Genomic DNA, 18,983 nt, shown 5'->3' with positions numbered 1-18,983 from the left:
TCGATCTGATTGGTGCCCAAATGTTTATGAATAGGTGTCCTCCTCCTGTGCTTCCCTTAGAGAGAAATACTCTTCCTCCCAGGCTGATAAAACAGAATCAACTTGGGTTCAGATCCTGTGAGGCCCTATGACCAGGTGTGCACCCATGCCCACATTCCCTGCCTGTAAAACGGGGATGATGCCAGTGTTCGCCTCCTGGGTAGTTGAGAGGACTGAATGAGGTGAGCTTGGTACAGGGGCACGCAGGTGGATCAGTATGCCCTCATAATCCTGGTATTCTAGTGACCTCTTCCTCCCTCAGTCAGCCATTGGAAGTCTTTCCTGTCCCTGAACAAGCCTTCCTGTTCAGGATCAAAGCCACTTCCTCTGGCCAGCCTTCCTGGATCTGCCCTACTGCCCTGCCGGAGCCAGCCAGAGTTAACGATTATTTCCTGTCTCCTCAACACATTTATTTCTTCCTGGTTTATAAAGTGGCTGTTAACATCCCCCAACCCACACAGAAGCCTCCCATAGGTGAGGGAAGCTGCGCTGGTGAGTTTCAGCAGCCTGTAAACTTTTGGGGGCCTGGAGCCCAGAGCACTGTAGGGGCCAGTAACTCAGGAGTGAACAAGGCAGACGTGGGCCTCCTATGTGGTACCAGGCTCCTGTCTGAGCACTTTGCACATGTTCCTTCATTTAGGGCTCAGAACAGCCCTATGAGGAAGGCACCGTCTTATTCCAATTTGACAGGAGGAAGCTGAGGACCTGCAGGGTTGTTCAGGCAGTCCCATGCTCTAACCCACACATTTAACCGCCACTGCACACAGCTCCCCATCTCCTGACTGCAGGATTGAAACGCAGTGCAGTTCAGTTCACGATCACCTACTCCTATGCTGAGTGACAGGCAGGAGACGTGGCCCCAACATGGACCTTGATTAACATGGACCTGAGGGTAGGTGCTGTCAGAGGCCAGACCCAAGGTGCAGGGGGCCCTGGGCAGGACATCCCAGGGTGGTGGAACTGGAGTAATAATCAGTTCAGCCCTGGCACAGGCTGGAAGTCTCAGCCCCTCCACCCAAACAGTCCAGCAGCCTTAGGAGGACACAGCCAGCAGAAGAGATGGCTTAGGAACAATGTCCTCCCATCCCCTATATCCAAACAAGATGCAGCTTCTCTCAAGTTGTGGAAAATTACTGAGAGGTACTGCCACCTGGCTGCCTTGAACACTCTCTGAGGAGATAAGGGGCTGGCGTGGCAAGTTGGCAAGGGGCCAGCATACATAGTGCTGTTGAGGGGGGCGGGGTATCACACATTGCTGATTGCTGCAGGGTATAGGTGTCTGTGTCCTAGCCTCCACCCAGCCAACATGAGCATGTCTTTTTCAGCATGTGCTGAACAAAAGAGTAAATGTGTGTGGCATGAAGCAGCCAGGCTGCCCAGTGAGACACTAGTATGTATGGAAGGACACGCTTGTGTGTGTATGTGTGTACAACACTGTTTACTGAGCACCTACTATGTACGAGGTGCTATGCTAAACTGCTAAACTCTTCATACGCACATCTTACTTCCTCCTCAGTCACCCTATGCAGTAGGTATTATTATTCCTCTTTAACAAATTGAAAAACAGAGGATTTACCCTAACTAGGCCACACTAGAAAGTGGGCATGTGCTTGGAATTGCTGGCAGGGGCTGTGTGGCTACAGAAGGGGCTTCCAATTGCCAGAAAACAGATAAGGGACAGAGACACAGATGAGGCCTGGGGGCGGGGGGTGCTCCAAAGAGTGAATTAAAGGACAGCAGAGACCAGCTGACAATCCTTCCATCCTGGAGAGGACCTTGTTGTTGCTTTGTTGCATGGAGAGCCCCACATTATGATACACAAAGCCCTGTACTGCTGTGAGGCCAGACATCTGCAGGCCATATAGCCCTGAGCCACATCCTCCATGTATAAATACATCACACACCCTCACACTGTGTGCATTTCCCCTCCTTACACATGCATGCTGCAGACTCTACTGGAAAAGGAGTTAATTAATCTTTTTGGATACACAAAAACACACACCCTTACATCCTACACCAGTTTCCTGCAGAAACTCCATTGTTGCCCTGCCTCTGAGCAAGCTGGCCCAAAGGACTGTGATGCTGGCTCTGGGCAGCAGGGGGAGTGTGTGGGGCTGGCCGATGGAAGGAGAAGGGAGGAGGGCAGCCTGGCCAATGCACCTTGGAAACGTCCCTCTGGTCCTCCCACCCCCACCCCAGGCAGTAAAACTAGACTGCCCATAGAGTGCTCATAGGAATGTAAAGTGATTTCCAGCCAGGAAAAACAGTTTGGGAATTTCTTTTATTATTATTATTATATTTTTATTTATTTATGGTGGGTTTTTTTGACAGAGACAGAGAGAGTCAGAGAGAGGGCCAGATAGGGACAGACAAATAGGAAGGGAGAGAGATGAGAAGCATCAGTTCTTCACTGCAGCACCTTAGTTGTTCATTGATTGCCTTCTCATATGTGCCTTGACAAGGGGGGGTGGCTACAGCAGAGTGAGTTGCCCCTTGCTCAAGCCAGTGACGTTGGGCTCAAGCTAGCAATCTTTGGACTCAAGCCAGCGACCCTGGGGTCATGTCTATGATCCCACGCTCAAGCTGGTGAGCCCGCACTCAAGCTGGTGACCTCAGGGTTTCATTGCGACACCTTAGTTGTTCATTGATTGCTTTCTCATATGTGCCTTGACCGTGGGGCTACAGCAAACCGAGTAACCCCTTGCTCAAGCCAGCGACCTTGAGTCCAAGCTGGTGAGCTTTGCTCAAGCCAGATGAGCCCGCGCTCAAACTGGCGACCTCGGGGTCTCGAACCTGGGTCCTCCGCATCCCAGTCCGACGCTCTATCCACTGTACCACCACCTGATCAGGCTGACCTCAGGGTTTCAAACCTGTGCAATGCTCTATACACTGTGCCGCTGCCTGGTCAGGCTATATATTTTTTATTTTTAAAGACTTTATTTATTGATGTTAGAGGATAAAGGAGAAAGGGTGAGGGTAGAACAGGAAGCATCAACTCTGTAGTAGTTACTTCTCATATGTGCCTTGACCTGGCAAGGCCATGGGTTTGAACCAATGACGTCAGCATTCCAGGTCAACGCTTTCTTTATCCACTGCATTACCACAGGCCAGGTGCCGATTTTTTTTTCAACGTAAACAAGCTTACCGTACAAGCTAGCAATAGCATTCTTGGGTCATTATCCCAGAAAAAAAGGAAAACTATGTTCATGTAAAAACCTTACACAACTATTCATAGAAGCTGTATTCATAATAGCCCCAAGCTGGAAATAACGTGAATGTCCCTGCATCTGTCATTCCTGAGGGACACACAGGGCATGGGCGTGAGGCCCATCCAAGAGCACCATGGCCTCCTCTTCTCTCTTGTCAAGCAGACTGTATTAAATATATTGCTTGTAAACTTTAGAATTAATAATTTTTAAAATAATGAATAAGAAAGATATATGATATCCCAGGTACTTTTACTATTTATTAGGCATCCATGACAGGGCCATGGAACATGACCTCTGGCCTCAAGAGCTCTGGGTTAGAGATGGTAGGGATCTGAGAAACATACTACTGCTTCCAGGAAACCCTCCTACCTATTCCAGCCCTGGTTGGGTGGGGAGGAAATCCTACCTCTGGATTCCTACAGCACCTCTGGCCTGACTTGTGTGTGGAAGGCCAGACCATGCTTTGTCCAAGGCTTTGCTCTGACCGTTCCTCTGTGCTTTCCAGTTTTTCCAACCAGATGAGTGGTTTCAAGGTTTCCTAAGCCTGGGGTTGAGGGTTCCATTGGATTGAATTGAATGACATCTTTTTGTGGTTGATGGATCTCAGGAAAAAAATCACCTATTTTGGGGCAGCCTTCCCAAGCATCTGACTCTCTTTGCACATATGAGGTCAAGGGAGCCCAGAGAAGTTATTTCCTTGCCCTGAGAAGTTACTTCCTTGCCCCGAGTCACACAGCCTATCCACAGGGATTAGCTGATGAGCCATGATTGGGGCGGGAGGGAAGTGAAACAGCATTTGTCGAGGTGGCAAGCTCAGCTCCGGAGGCCCTGCCCTCTCAGGAGAGGAGGGATCCCTCAGAATCTGAGAAGTGAACTAGAGAAATGAATGGCTTCTCTGGGTGTTGGCAAGTAAGTTTGTAAAATGTGATTTTTATGTTTGCTCACTTTGTTAAAAATGGTGCTGCCCACGTGAATGGCGCTGCCAGGTGAAACTGCTAATTACCTTCCTGCTTGGGAAGGGACACTGTTATGCTAATGTGTGCTGGAGGAGGGGTCTTTGTGGGCCCAGGTAGTTTTTTAGAAGGAGGAAGGAGAAGAAGGAAGAAGCCAAGATGGAAGGGAAGGAGAGCAAAGCCAGTTTTGCAGAGTAAGAAGCCATGTTGGCAGATGGAGAACCAGAGGTGACTTAGACAGGTGGGGGGCCTTTGATTCTAGGAAAACCTGGATGTGTCAGTAGCTTTGTGAGCTCTGAATGAGTGGGTTTTGGAGCCCTGTGTGTTTTTACTCACCTGCCGTGTGCGAGGCTAGAATAAAGGAAGGGCCCATCATTTTTTGGCTCCACTGTTTCTTTACTGTCTGTCCAAATCTAATGGGAACTTGCACCTGCCTGGCCACGACGGCGGCCCTGGCCTTACAGTGGGTATTTATTTTTATTTATTATTTTTTTTATAGTGGGTATTTATAATGAGGAGTTTCCATGAAGCCTGAGTCCAGCAAGAGCCCACCAGCCAGCCTAGCATCCCCCCTACCCCCCTCATGCCTGCTCTGACAAATCTCTTCTCTTTTCACAATGGGAAGTGGGCCTGGGACTTGTTCTGCACTTCCACAAGAGAGAATCAATCTTACTACCCGGCTCAGAAGACAGAATTGAGTCATCTGGGCAGAGATCCAGGCCCAGAGAGCCCTTTAACCCCCACAAGTGAACCTAGCACCCCTCCTCCATGTCCCTCAGCCAGGACTGTCTTCCCACTGGGACTGGAAAGCTGTGAAGGAGCCCAGGCTGGCTTGGCCTTGAAATGAACCATTTATATCTGCCATTTTCACAAATGAGGAAGCCGAGCCCCCAGAGAGAGAGATGATTGCAGGAGTGGAGAGTTGCCAGCATAGATGTACCCAGGACTCATTTTGGTATCCAGGTTATAGCACCTCGCAGTAGTTAAACAACTGCAGGTACAGCCCTTCTCACAGGACCACTAACACAAGATTTCCCTATTTCACAGGGACAACCAGGCGTTCTGACAGCCCTGATTTTCTAAGCTTTCAACACTTTTGCACTGACTTAAAAGTAGTCCCCTGCCCACTGCCCTCTTGCCCTAGCAAGGTAGCTCAGTTAGTAGAGCGTCATCCCCATATGCCAAGGTTACAGGTTTGATTTCTGGTCAGGGCACATACAAGAATCAATGAATGCATAAATAAGTGGAAAACAAATCAATGTTTCTTTCTCTCCTCTCTTTCTCCCTTGCTTTCTCTCTAAAATCAATAAATTTAAAAAGAAAATTAGTCCCCTCCCCTCTAGAGCAGTGGTAGTCAACCTGGTCCCTACTGCCCACTAGTGGGCATTCCAGCTTTCATGGTGGGCAGTAGCAGTATAAATAAAAAGATAGATTTAACTATAGTAAGTTGTTTTATAAAGATTTATTCTGCCAAACTTAGCGAAAATCGACATAAAGTATTTGGTAAGTAATTATTATTCTATGCTTTAACTTGCTGTAACTCTGCTTTATAAATTTTATAAAGTAAAGTTACTTCCCTACTTTATAAATCACCATTACTGTGGAACCGGTGGGCGGTTAGAAAATTTTACTACTAACAGAGATACAAGAGTGGGCGGTAGGTATAAAAAGGTTGACTACCGCTGCTCTAGAGAAACAACCCACCTACTCAATACACAGGGACTCATTCATTCATCGTCTCACTCATCCTGTAAATCTTTATTGATCTCAAATCCTTGGGAAGATTTTATTAAAAGTTTTCTGCAGTTGGATCAACGGCCCCATTTCACTGTGGGTGGGGTCAGGATGTGAACACTGCTGCACAGGACACTGGGCTGGACCGCAGAGAGAAGGCTGCTGCCCCGGCCTGGTGCCTGGGCTCAGTCCTGGAGCTTGCTGGCGTACACCTCGGCCCTGTCCAGGGCCAGCCCCCGGTTCACGGACGTGTATGACATCTCCGAGGTCCCCAGGGACTTAGGGACAGCCTCCTGTGTGATCTGGGAGTCATGGGTGGTTTCCCCATCAGAACTGCCCATATCCCTGAACGAGAACGAGAGGATGAAGGGAAGCCAGGGTTAGGGGTACAGAGCAAGCCTCAAACCCCGTTAGCTGTCAAAGACCTTCCTACTTACTGTGTGCCGAGTTCTGGGATAAGGAAAGTGTCACCCGTTTGGAACAAGTTCCTGAGATCCCATCAACCACAAAAGGATGTCATTCAATTCAATTCAATGGAACCCTGAACCCAGGCTTGGGAAACTTTGGCTTACTTTGACCTTACTGTGAGCTTAACACTTGGAGGCCATTGCCTCATGTCCCTCAAGAGTTAAGACTGTATGTGGAGACAGACTATAGCAAAGACCAGACAGAAGGAACAACTCTAGGTGGGAGCCACAGGAGGGCTTCCTGGAAGAGGGGGCAGTTAATCTGGCCCTGGAGGAGAAGAATGGAGGCATAGCAAGACATTCCAGGCATTTGACAGGAGCACCTGGGGCACCAGTGAGAAGTGTGGTGCAGCTACAGCCAGAGCTGATAGGAGACAAGTGGAAGAACCAGGCTAAAGTCAGGTAATAGGACCTCCTGCAACAGGTAAGACTCTTACCCCAACAAACAGAGCCATGCCCTGACTGCTCCCAGGCTAATCTAATCTAATCTGTTATTCATTTTTATTAATTTAAGTATCAGAAGGCATCTTGATTTCCAAGTTCACTGCCCCTCTCCCCATCCTCGATCCACCCATGTCTTTTCCTGCCTGGCCTGTTTCTACCTGTCCACTTAATTTCACCTATTCCAAGAAGGCTTTCCACTTGCTTCCTGCCCCTCCTGGGGGCGGGGGGCATCCTCTGATCTTCAAAGCACCCTGGGACTCCCTCTCTCACTGAGCAGCACACTGTCAAATGACTTTTCCATCCATCTCTGTCTTGAGTTTGCTCCTGCTGTGCCTTCCTTCAGGAAGCCCACCCTGATGCTCCAGGAAGGATCTGCCCTGTCCTCCTCTGGAATCCCACGGCACCTGCGAGTGCTTTGATCCACCCCCTGCTCAATTACCCCAGGAATAATGGATTGTGTGCATTCCTGTCTTCCCACCAGGCAGCCCTGTTGGCTGTTCCATGGAGACCTCGTGTCCTAACCCAAAGAGACACATAATCAAAGCTGTTACTGAATTCAGAAGGCTGGGGCTCTGGTCCCACCTGCTTTAACTGGCTGTGTGACCTTGTGCCACCCTTCTCCCTCAGGCCTCAGTTTCCCCATCTGTACTGTAGTTGGCTGAATTGCAATGACAACAAACGCTAATGCTTGTTTAGTGCCTGGGCACTGCCTTGAGGACACTATGGGGATTATTTCACTTAACCTTCCCAACTCCATGGAGTGATTAGTATCTCCATTTTCCAGGAGTGAAACCTGAGGCATAGGAGAATAAGACACTTGCTGAAGGTTATACAACTGTGTCAGACCTGTGATCTGCCCACAAACCCCTCCCTACCCAACTGACCTTGACCTTGGATGCTCCAGGATTCAGCTGGACCCCCCCAACCCCACCCTACCTAGGATGGAAGGCGGCTCCCTCACCTGCTTGGCTCTCCCCTGCTTCAGAAGACCCTCCCAGTAGGCGTTCCAGTGTGTCCCCTCCCCCCAGTCCCACCCTCCAGCTGATGGGCACTCACACAAGGCTCAGGATGATGGCGCCAGCAAAGCCCAGGAGCAGGAAGAAGGGCAGGGAGCCCAGAATGGACGTGATGACGATCATGCCGCCACTCCTCCGGCCAGGCCACGTGTCAATCGCCAAGTGTGGGCTGACTGGCAGGACACAGGCCCATTACTCCCCATGCATGCACCCTCAGCCTTCTCCCAGGGATGCATGAGGTCTTCCCCTGGCCGTGGTGGCTGCAAGTCCCAGGGATAAAGCGGGGACCCAGTTCTGTGACTGTCTCCCCCCAGTCTTGAGATGCTTGTCCCCACTTTCCAATTCCCCGCTTTCTCTTGTTTGTGTCTAGTCTCTTCTGTTTTTTGCTTGTTTGTTTTGGGTTGTTTTTGTTTGTTGCAGAATTTCAAATTATGAACTGACTCCTGTCTTCTGGTGACATGGGTGGTATAAAGATTACAAACTATTAGAGGTGAGGCAAAGGGCCCTGGTCTAAGGGATCCAGGTGAGCTGGGGCTCTCCCTCTGCTCTAACCAGGGTCACACTTATGGAACTAAGTGAACTGTGTACAGGTCCTACTGTGAGCTGGCCATGTTCCAGCCACTGTCTCATGTAGATCCCATGAGACCCCAGTTCGCTCACTGCAGCTTAGGGAGACCCAGTTCCTGTTCAAGGGCACTCGAACTCTAGATTCAAGCCTATAAGTCTGTCTGGTCCTGAAGGGCATGCTCTCCCGCAGACTGACCTCAGGCTTAGTGCTTTTGTCTGGATTACCCAAAGGAGCCCTGCTGGGGAGGCAGAGCAAGGATCTTTCTTCCCACTTCTCAGATGTGCAAACTGAGGTCCTACAGGGCTCCTGCAGCCATGAGGCTCAGGGGCTGGGCTTGCACTCAGAATTCTGGGTCGCAGGGCGGTGTTGTCTCAGTGGGACCACAATTCAAGGGCAAGCCATGGGGCGTTAGGCAGGGAGCAAGAATAGGCAGGAGCTGCTCTGATCACAGATAGGCCTGTTTATCTCCTTCACCAGCTGTGCGACCACTGGCCACCTTTCAGAGCTGCTAAGTGGCTCATAAAGTTACTTTGGGGTGGCAGAAAGCTCCACAGGAAAATGCCTTGTTCCATACTGGGCCCATCTTGGGGACCAAACAGTCTCATCTTGGGGTCCAAGATATTGCAGGAGGGGAGTTATAATATTAGGGTCATGTGCCAGTAAAATTACCCTCAGAAATCTCTATTTGCCCGTAAGCTTCAGCAGACACGATTCCATGTGTAGAAACCTCAGATCTGTGTTGAGAACACAGATGGAAGCTTCAGGAGGGACAGCGCGAGGTCATAGGCAAAGGCCTGGGCCTCAGAGCCCCCGGCCCACTCCACGGTTCAGGCTCCGAGGCTAAGTGAGCCCCTGGACATGCTAGTGCTGTTTGTTGCTATGAGGGTCCAACAAAGGGGTTGGTTGGGCTTTAAATGCAGGACAAACCGCATGTGCCATAGAAGTGAATGATGCTGAGGGCCAGGAAAGTGGCTGACCAGGAAAGTGGCTGACCAACTCCAGTGACACAACCCCCTATGTCCCCCTTCCTCTGTCACAGCACCTGGCCCTCAAGGAAGGAAGGGGGTGAAGTGGGGGAAGGATGATGTTTCTGATTAAATTCATTTAAAATGCATATTCCTCATAACCCAATGGCCTGGCTATGTGTGGGGACAGCCTGAGTCTGCTTCCCCAAATTCCCTTCAGGACCACCCCCAGCCCATTGCAGCCCACCGCAGCCCACCGCCACCACTCACGTTGGTTGGTCCAGATGGGGTCTGACCACAGGGTGTGGGCCTGTACCAAGCCTGTGGACATATTGACAAGGACGTACTTGAACCTGGAAGGAGAAGGAATGAGGATGACGTCCATCCGTCTTATGAGCTCTGGCCACAAAGAGGTGGAAAAGGGTGAGGGACAGAGTGGGGAACTCTAGATGGAAATCTAGGTGGCCACTGGTGGACTCTGGGTGACAGGGTGGCACTGGCACCTTTGCCACATATTATTGCCAAGACCCTTTCCTGAGTTCAGATGCCACCTCCTCCAGGAAGCTTTCTGTATCAATGATGCTCCTCCAGGCTCTCCCTCCAGGAGCCTCTATTTCTCTTTTATATACATGACAAGTGTAGCATATCTGCTGAGTGTTGACCCATTCATCCTCTTTCTATTTTTGCCTTCCACTATTGCCAGCCTGGTCCTTAATCCCACAAAAGGGACTTAAAAAATAATAATATCCATTTCCACCCTCACTGCTCTGGGACAGAGGCTTTTTTTTTTTTTTTTTTTTTACAGAGACAGAGAGAGAGTCAGACAGGGACAGACAGACAGAAACAGAGAGATGAGAAGCATCAATCATTAGTTTTTCGTTGCGCATCGCAACACCTTAGTTGTTCATTGATTGCCTTCTCATACGTGCCTTGACCACGGGCCTTCAGCAGACCAAATAACCCCTTGCTCGAGCCAGCAACCTTGGGTCCAAGCTGGTGAGCTTTCGCTCAAACCAGATGAGCCCGCGCTCAAGCTGGTGACCTCAGGGTCTCGAACCTGGGTCCTTGGCATCCCAGTCCGACTCTCTATCCACTGTGCCACCGCCTGGTCAGGCCAGAGGCTATGTTTTATCTGCAGAAAACCCCAATCAGGCTTTACAAACCATAAAGGAAGATCGGGAGACACAGGACAAAATACCCATTGGTGATTTTGGGTCACTTTCAAATGATGGACGTTCTGAGAACTAAGAAATTGACATGTTAAAAAAAAAAGACCCTTAACATCTCTAACCCCTCACTGCTCTAGCTTTCTCTACTTCATGCTGGGCCCCGGCTTCTTGCCAAGTGATCCCTTCCCTCTCAGGACCACAATTTCCTTCCTTGTCACATGAAGGGGGGTTCAGTAGGTGACTGCCACCTAGGTAACAGGCGAGGACCAGGTGCATAACATGTGGAGCCCAGTGCAAAATGAAAATGTAGTCCCCTTGTTAAGAAATTAAGAATTTCAATCCAAATGGGAGGTCCTTCTGAGTGTGGGGCCCTGTGCACAGCTGCACACTCCAAAAGCCCTTCATGGGACCTGAGATGGTCTTGGCACACAGTAGGCTCTTGAGACTTGCAGTCTCTCACACTTAACCAGCTCTGGGTCTTCCAGAGTCAGGACTAGGGCAGACTGCCTCACTCATGTAAGTGTGCATACCCACCTGTATGCCGTGGCCGGTGACAGGGGTGGGTTGCAGAGGCCCTGGAAGTTAGGGTCGGACAGACAGGTCCCATTGGTGCCCACCCTGATCAGGTATGCATTCAGGATCTCCGAGGCCTGGGACACATCCCCCACAGCATCCAAATTGGGCAGGTCACTGCATGGGGTCAGGTCAAAGACAGCAGCCTTGTAGGGGCCTGTCCGCCCTCCTTCCGTTTGCTGGAATGTCGACCTCAGGGGGGTATTGGTGGTGTCCTGCACAGAGGCATTCCTGGACCTGGCTGTAGGGGCAGTGCCAGGAATGAGGTTCCTGGCCACACCAGCTCAGTCACTCACTCAGTCATTCATCAAACGCCCCTGAATGTCCTCTGAGCCAGTGCTGTGCTGGACCCTGGGGTCGTAGACATGGGGCAGGCTCAGTCCCTGTCCTCAAGGGCTCCCTGTGCAGTGGAGGTGATGGCCCTGTGTGCAGCTCTTACCCCCTTGTCTCGTTACAGGCCTACAGCCCTCCCACGCCAACAGGCTGTTGTAACTCCTGGCTGAGAGCTCTGGAGTCTCTCCCCTGTGAGATGGGAAAGGAGAGTCACATGGTACAGGGGAAACAGCATGGAGGCAGGCAGACCTATGATGGGGCCCTAGGTCTCTTCCTTACAAGCTGGGAGATCTTGAACAACTCAATTCACCTCTGCAGACACTGGCCTGTAAGATGGGAGAAAAGTCCGCTGCCTGCCCACAGACTGGGGACAGGCAGATGGTCAATAAGTGTTTGCTAAAAAAAATAAAATGAGGACCCTAAGTGAGCTGCTGTAAGTGGCTGGTTGCTGCAAATATAAGAGGTTGTCCCTGAGTTTCTTCTCTCGGAAGCCCAGGACTGCTGCCTTTGACCCAGGGAGGGCTGCACCGGAGCCAGCAGGTTCCCTTGAAAACACCCATCTTGAGGCACTTGGGAAGAACTTGTCCTTGAGGACCAGAGAGTCTGGATTCGCCACTTTGCTCCAGGAGCTCCAGGGAGTCATTCTGCTTCTCTGAGCCCTGATTCTTTGCTCTGTAGTAGGCATCATAATACAGCTGACCCTTGAACAATGTGGGGGTTAGGGCACAGTTGAAAATCTGCATATACCTTTTGACTCCGCCCAAATTTAACTACTAACATCCTACTGTTAACTGGAAGCCTTATCAGTAACATAAACAGTCAATTAACACATATTTGTGTGTTATGTGAATTATATACTGTATTCTTACAATTAAGTAAGCCAGAGAAAGAAAACGTTATAAGAAAAAATACATTTATAGTATTTATTGGGAAAAAAATCCACATATAAGTGGACCCATCCAGTTGAACCTGTGTTGTCCAAGGAAACTGTAGCTACCTTGCAGGCTGGTTGTAAATATCAGCTCTCAGGTGTGCAGAACACCGGCATGAGGTAGGTGCTTGGTGACTACTAGTGCTATTATGATTTCTCCCACTAGACTGGATGTCCCTTCAGGGCGAGGAGATGACTGACTGTAGCACTCAGCCCAAGGCTGGCACTGAGCAGACACAGGTACAACTTGATTAGGGACATGGGGGTGGCTTACTTACAGGAAGGGAGCACCCCTCTACCTGCCTCCTTCCCGCCTCTCTGTGGGCCGGTCAGACCCCTTTCGGTGTAACCAGATGGAAGCAGGGCCCTCACCTGAGTCGACCAGGACGTAGAGGTAAATCTCATAGGTGCCATTGAGGGCTGCTGTGCTGTCAAACATGCAGAAAGGCTTTTCCAAGGCCACGGTGGTGAGAGTAGGATTGTTGGTGGCAAAGGTCACACTGGCCAGTTGAGGCTGGAGGTTCACAGCTGGAGGAAGCAATGAGGACAGGAGTTGACCCCACAGCTGTCCACATCCATGGGCACCCTCTGCCCTCCTCCTGGCGCATGCATGCGTGCGCCGTGAGTGCGCACATACACACACACACATACACACACACATACGTCTGCAAGCAGGCACCAGGTTGTACCCTTCCCGCTGGCCATCTCAGGAACCTGCCTGCCTTAGACAAAGAGCACCCTTGCCCTGCCCAGCCACCCTGGCCAGGAACCCAGCAGTCCAGCTGAACTGCTGCCCTCTCTCTCCCTCCGCAGATGTTCAGTTGCCAAGAACCCCATTGCCTCTCCTAAGCATCTCTCCACCCTGTCAGCCCAGCCTTGGAGTCCCACCCTCTTCACCTGAATTCTAGTAACAAGCCCTCCCTCATCCTCTGCTCTCTAACATGCAAACCTGACCATGGCTCTTTCCTGCTAGGCCCCTACCCTGGCTCCCCACTGCACTTCAGTGAAGTCCAGTCTCTCTGGAGGGGCAGTGAGGTCCTGACACCTGGGCTTTGCTTCATTGGGTCCCAAGCCTCACCTCTGTGCACACCCCCTTCACTCCAGGCTCCAGCCACTTGGATGGGACAATGGAGAGAGGGTTTCCAGGGTAGACCACGCCACTTCCCTCCTTCCTGAACCTGCCCTTGCTGCTCCTTCACCTGGAATTTCCCTACAGCTCCCCTGAGCCCAGGTGGCACCATGAATCTAGCCAGCACTTTCTCTGCTCTTCCACAGCCCCTCTTGTGTCTGCGCTCTCCAGCACCCATCACAGAGCTCTGCCAGCCATGAGCCCTGGTATCCCCACCCGGGGAAGCTTATTCATCAATGTTGGCTATTATTACTCTCTGTGCCCCCGGAGACTGCACAGGGCCTGCCACAGAATAGGCGTCCCTGCCTATTCTTGCTTTGAAGGAATGAAGTTCCCATTTCAACGCCCCTTCTCAGGCAGACTCCTCTCTGGACTCCTCCGGAGGACCAGGGCACAGGACACACCCCAGGACACAGCTTCCCGCCCTCCTTGAGCTCGGCCCCCTCCTCTCATCAACCGCTTACCCGAGCACAGCCGCAGGCAACCAAGGGCTAACAGGACCCAGAGAGAAGGCATCGCCTGGGATGAGATGCGACAGCGCGGGGCGGGCGGTCCAGGGCACGAGCGCGCACAGCGCCTCTTCCGGGCCACACACTTGCTCGCCCCTGGATCTCCGCGCGCCCCGCCCCTGCCCGCTCCGGCCAATCGGAGACCTCCCAAGGGATATTTACATAAGCCCAGCCCCAGCACCCTAGCCCACAAGGTGCCCCAGGGAGAGCAAGCATCCTGGTGGGCGCGCAAGCCATTACCAAAACGCGTACTGAGTGTAGAGACCTGGGCGGTGCTTTCACGGCATATACCATCTAGTGATACTGGGGCAAGCCACCCTTCTTTGAGCCTCAGTTTCCAGACGGTAAAATGAGTGTTCTAGTTCAATCGTCCCCAACCTTTTTTGGGCCACGGACCGGGTTAATGTCAGAAAACATTTTCACGCACCAGCCTTTAGGGTGGGACGGATAAATGTATCACCTGACCGAGACAAGCGTCAAGAGTGAGTCTTGGATGTAACAGAGGGAATCTGGTCATTTTTAAAAAATAAAACATCGTTCAGACTTAAATATAAATAAAACGGAAATAATGTAAATTATTTATTCTTTCTCTGCAGACCGGTACCAAATGGCCCATGGACTGGTACCAGTCCGCAGCCCCGGGGTTGGGGACCACTAGGAACCTATGATGGTTTATAGAGACCCTACTAAATACCAGACCCTCCCTGGCTTTTGGGTGAACTGGGTGAACCAGAGACAGTGCTGTCATGGAAGCCTTGAAGTCCTGGGCTCTGAGCTGTCCAGAGACCTGTGGTGTGACCCTTTCAGCTGCACCTGGACTAGATGGTTCCTTTCAGCATCAGAAATTGAGCACATCTCAGAGCACACCTTAAATCTTAGATTTGACTGACCAGGCAGTGGTGTGGTGGATAGAGTGTTGAACTGGGATGCAGAGGACCCAGGTTCAAAACCCCGAGGTCTCTGGCTTGAGCACGGGCTCACCAGCTTGCGTGCAGGGTCGCTGGCTTGAACGTGGGATCATAAACATGACCGCATGGTCACTGGCTTGAGCTCAAAGGTCGCTGGCTTGAGCCCAAGGTCTCTGCCTGGAACAAGGGGTCACTCACTCTGCTGTAGTCCCCCCCTTTAAGGAACATATGAGAAAGCAAACAATGAACAACTAAGGTGCTGCAACAAAGAATTGATGCTTGATGCTTCTCGTCTCTCTCCTTTCCTGTCTGTCCCTCTCTCTGTCTCTGTCTCTGTCACAAAAAACAAAAAAACCTTAGATTTTACATTTAAGAAATAAAAACCAACAAGGAGGCCCTGTTCGGTTGGCTCAGCAGTAGAGCATCAGCCCAGTGTGTGGAAGTCCCGGGTTTGATTCCAGTCAGGGCACTCAGGAGAAGCGACCATCTGCTTTTCCACCCCTCCCCATCCTCTTCTTTTTCTCTCTTTTCCCCTCCGGCAGTCATGGTTCTAATGGTTCAAGCAAGTTGGCCCTGGGCACTGAAGATGGCTCCATGGCCTCATCTCATGAGGCACTAAAATACTTGGTTGCTGAGCAACAAAGCAGCAGCCCCAGATGAGCAGAACATCACCCAGTAGGGGGCTTGCTGGGTAGATCCGTCAGGACACATGTGGGAATCTGTCTCTCTGCCTTCCTGCAACTTGCTTAATAAAAAATAGGGGGGGGGGAGCCAACAAGGATGGGGGAAGGTACAAAAATCAGAGCTATAAGCAATAAGACAAGCGAGTCCCTTTACAGTGGAGCCAGAGCTGCCATCCCAGAGGAACTAACTGCCTTGCACATCTTAGGGCTTGCATCTTAGAATATTAAAATAGGGCAAAACAACCTTTGTACTGGGCCTAAGCGGACTTCTTTTCCACTGAAGAACCATTTACAAAGATAACAAGAAAGCAGTTATGACTAAGCCCTGGACTTATAGCTACCAGACTGAAAATTTAGAACACTGTTTAGAATGAACATCACTATGTTATGTTATCTGCACCGAGAGCAGTGCTCTCTTCTATTGGTGTAACTGTTCCCCTTCCCTTTCTCAAAAAGACCCCTTGCCTTTGTCTCCTAATAGGAACATGATTTGGGCTTCTGCCTGAATTAATGACTCCTGAATCTCTATTTTGATTGATCTCAGTAGATGCCTGTTGCATCTCAGTTTGAAAGGCCCTTTTATTTTTAGGTTAACTGAACCCAACAGAAACTAATGAATTTGTGTACGACATTGAGGACAATCACGCGCAGAAAAGGAAAACTGTGTTTGACAAACCTTGGACCAAGCTTGCCAAACTGCCCGGGATGCTTTAAAAATGTCAGTGTTGCCTGACTAGTGGTGTCGCAGTGGATGAAACATCAGCCTAGAATGCTGAGGCTGCCAGTTTCAATCCCTGTGTTTGCTCAGTCAAGGCACATACAGGAAGCAACTACTATGAGTTCAAGTCTCCTGCTTCCCCCCTAAAAATCAATAAATAAAACCTAAAAAATAATGAATAAACAGATAAGTAAGTAAATAAATAAATGTCAGTGTTGTCCAGGCCAGGTAGTTCAGTTGTTTAGAATGTCATTCCCATATACAAAGGTTTTGGGTTCAATCCCTGGACAGAGCACATAGAAGAATCAACCAATGAATGCATAAATAAAGTGGCGATGTCTTTCTCTCTCTCTCTTCTATTCTTTCTCTAATATAAAAAAATAGATAAAAAGAAATAAAAAAAAAAAGATAAAGAGCCTGACCTGTGGTGGTGCAGTGGATAAAATGTCAATCTGGACCGCTGAGCTTGCTGATTTGAAATCCTAGGCTTGCCCGGTGATATGAGAAACAGTCAATGAACAACTAAAGTGAAGCAACTATGAGTTGATGCTCCTCACTCTCTGTGCTTTTTCTCCCTCTCACTCTGAAAATCACAAATAAAAATTTTAAAAGAGAGAGAGAAAGAAAGATGCCCTGGCTGGGTAGCTCAGTTGGTTGGAGCATCATTTCTGTATGCAGAGGTTGCAGGTTCAATCCCTAGTCAGGGCATATACAGGAACAGATTGATGTTTCTTCCTGTCTGTGTGTCTATCTCTCTTCCTCTCTCCCTAAAAACCAAATAATATCTAAAAATAAGTTTGAAAGAAAGAAAGAAAGGAAGGAAGGAAGAAAGAAAATGTCAATGTCATGAAAGACAAAGGCAAAAACAAAAGAAAACAAAGGCTGAAAATCCTTGTAGACTGAAGGGGACTGGGAGACAAAGCTAACCGCACCTCATTGACCCTTAAATAATTCTCAGATAAAAACAAACAACCTGTCATGAACACTATTACAGTTAGTACAGCAATGAGAGAAATTTGAATAATGGAATGTGCATTGGATAACAATATTGATTAGATGTTAAGTTTAAATTTCCCAAGTGTTACCACTGTATTGTGGTTATGAAAGAGATGCATGCTGGCATCTTGTGGGTGAAGTGTCATGGTATCTGACACACACGCAGACGCATGCACATACATGGAGTCAGGGATAACGCAGATGTGGCACAATGCTAACAATGGGTGAATGTGAGCATTCACTGTGCTGTTCGGTAAATGTTTCTATAGATTTGAAATTGTTTAAAGTAAAAATGTTGGGAGAAAGAGAGTTCTGTGCTCAGCCAAAAACACCCGTTCCTCTGTCTGGGCCTCAGTTTCCCTTCTGTAAAGTAGGAGGTGCCTAGAGTGGAAAATCAGATCTTTCTCTCCAGGGGGACAGAAAATGCCCTGGAAGTAAGAAATTCTTGAGCAAAGCATGGTGTGGGGCGGTTCCTCCAAGAATTTTTATGGACTGATATTTCCTGTCCAACCATACATAGTGGGTAAACCTGAAGTTTATCGGCCGCTGGCAGAACTGATCTTGCAGGCTGAGCCCCGAATCACCATGAGAGGGAGAAGGCCACCGGAAGCTGGCATCTTCTCCAAAACTCAGCAGTTCGTATGAAAAAACAAACAAAACGTCCTCTGCTCTCTTGTCTTGCCCAAATATGGAAAGAACATTTAAAGGGGACAATTAAAATAATAATCTGCTAAGGCCCAAAAATGTTCTGCAAAAAATAAATAAATAAAAAGGTCTTGGATTCAGAAACAAGTCCCGCCTTCACAGATGCTGGCTTTAGTTTAGAGAGTATCCTGAAGGGGTGACAGTGCAGGAAAAACGCATACAGTAGCAGATTTGTTTGGGAGACACTCATGCTGATCTGCAGGGATGGGGACGGGTGAAAAGAGGCCTTGACACCTGCCAGTGTCCCCCCTACTGTGGTCCAATTTCCTATGTGAACATTCCAACATTTTTGAAAAAATAAATTTTTCCCCCGTTTTGATCAAGTTAATTTCAGGGCACTGAACTTCAGTGTGACTTCGGTCTGCTTCTGTATCAGGTCGTCTTTCTGAACCCTGGCCCAGATGTGCTTGTGTCGGGAGGCCACAAAGCAGGAAGTTTTGTGCTATGAAAGGTTATGCAAACCCCAACCCTGCCCAGGCCTCCTGTGAATGTGAAACCTGGGAAATTTATAGGTTGGAAATTCTTGGCCCAGAAATGTTTCTTCAAGGGTCAGAGAGGCCTGAGCCAGTTTCCACAACTCTTTTATTCAGAAGTCAGGGAAGTCATGGGTACCTGCTCACCACCCCCATCCCCTAGCAAGCACTTGCTCTTAGTGTCTGCCACATCCCCGTCTGAGAGGCCCTAGCAACCAAGCTTTTCTGTCCACTGAGATTCAGTCACTTTAAAATAAAACAAAACGCAAGTGACCAAACCCAAGCTTCTGGCCCTCAGGAGCTCACTCACCTACCTCCAGTTCCAAGGGGCTCTCACAGGCTCCCCCTTTTTCCCAAGCTCCAGCCAGCTGCCCTGCGCAACATCATACCCTGGTGTTCCTGAACGGCGCTGGGTCTGGTTCTTTCTGGGGCAGTCTCTGCTCCTTTGCAAAGCCTTAGCT

At 49.6% G+C, this 18,983-nt stretch overlaps 1 protein-coding gene across 1 annotated transcript; it reads right to left on the bottom strand.

The window, feature by feature from the left end:
• Window positions 1-5,943: 5,943 nt before the first annotated feature.
• On the bottom strand, window positions 5,944-14,129 carry UPK3A (uroplakin 3A). The gene is made up of 6 exons (XM_066361293.1): window positions 13,995-14,129; window positions 12,774-12,929; window positions 11,099-11,378; window positions 9,666-9,748; window positions 7,903-8,035; window positions 5,944-6,280 (listed from the first exon to the last, which is right to left on the bottom strand). Exons 1-6 carry the CDS (start codon window positions 14,044-14,046, stop codon window positions 6,121-6,123), a joined length of 864 nt encoding a protein of 287 aa, XP_066217390.1. The 5' UTR covers window positions 14,047-14,129; the 3' UTR covers window positions 5,944-6,120.
• Between the last annotated feature and the right edge of the window lie 4,854 nt (window positions 14,130-18,983).

The sequence above is a fragment of the Saccopteryx leptura genome, chromosome 1 (assembly GCF_036850995.1).
Source record: "Saccopteryx leptura isolate mSacLep1 chromosome 1, mSacLep1_pri_phased_curated, whole genome shotgun sequence".
In the NCBI taxonomy this organism is placed as follows: domain Eukaryota; kingdom Metazoa; phylum Chordata; class Mammalia; order Chiroptera; family Emballonuridae; genus Saccopteryx; species Saccopteryx leptura.
This window is presented reverse-complemented; position numbering and strand designations above follow the sequence as displayed.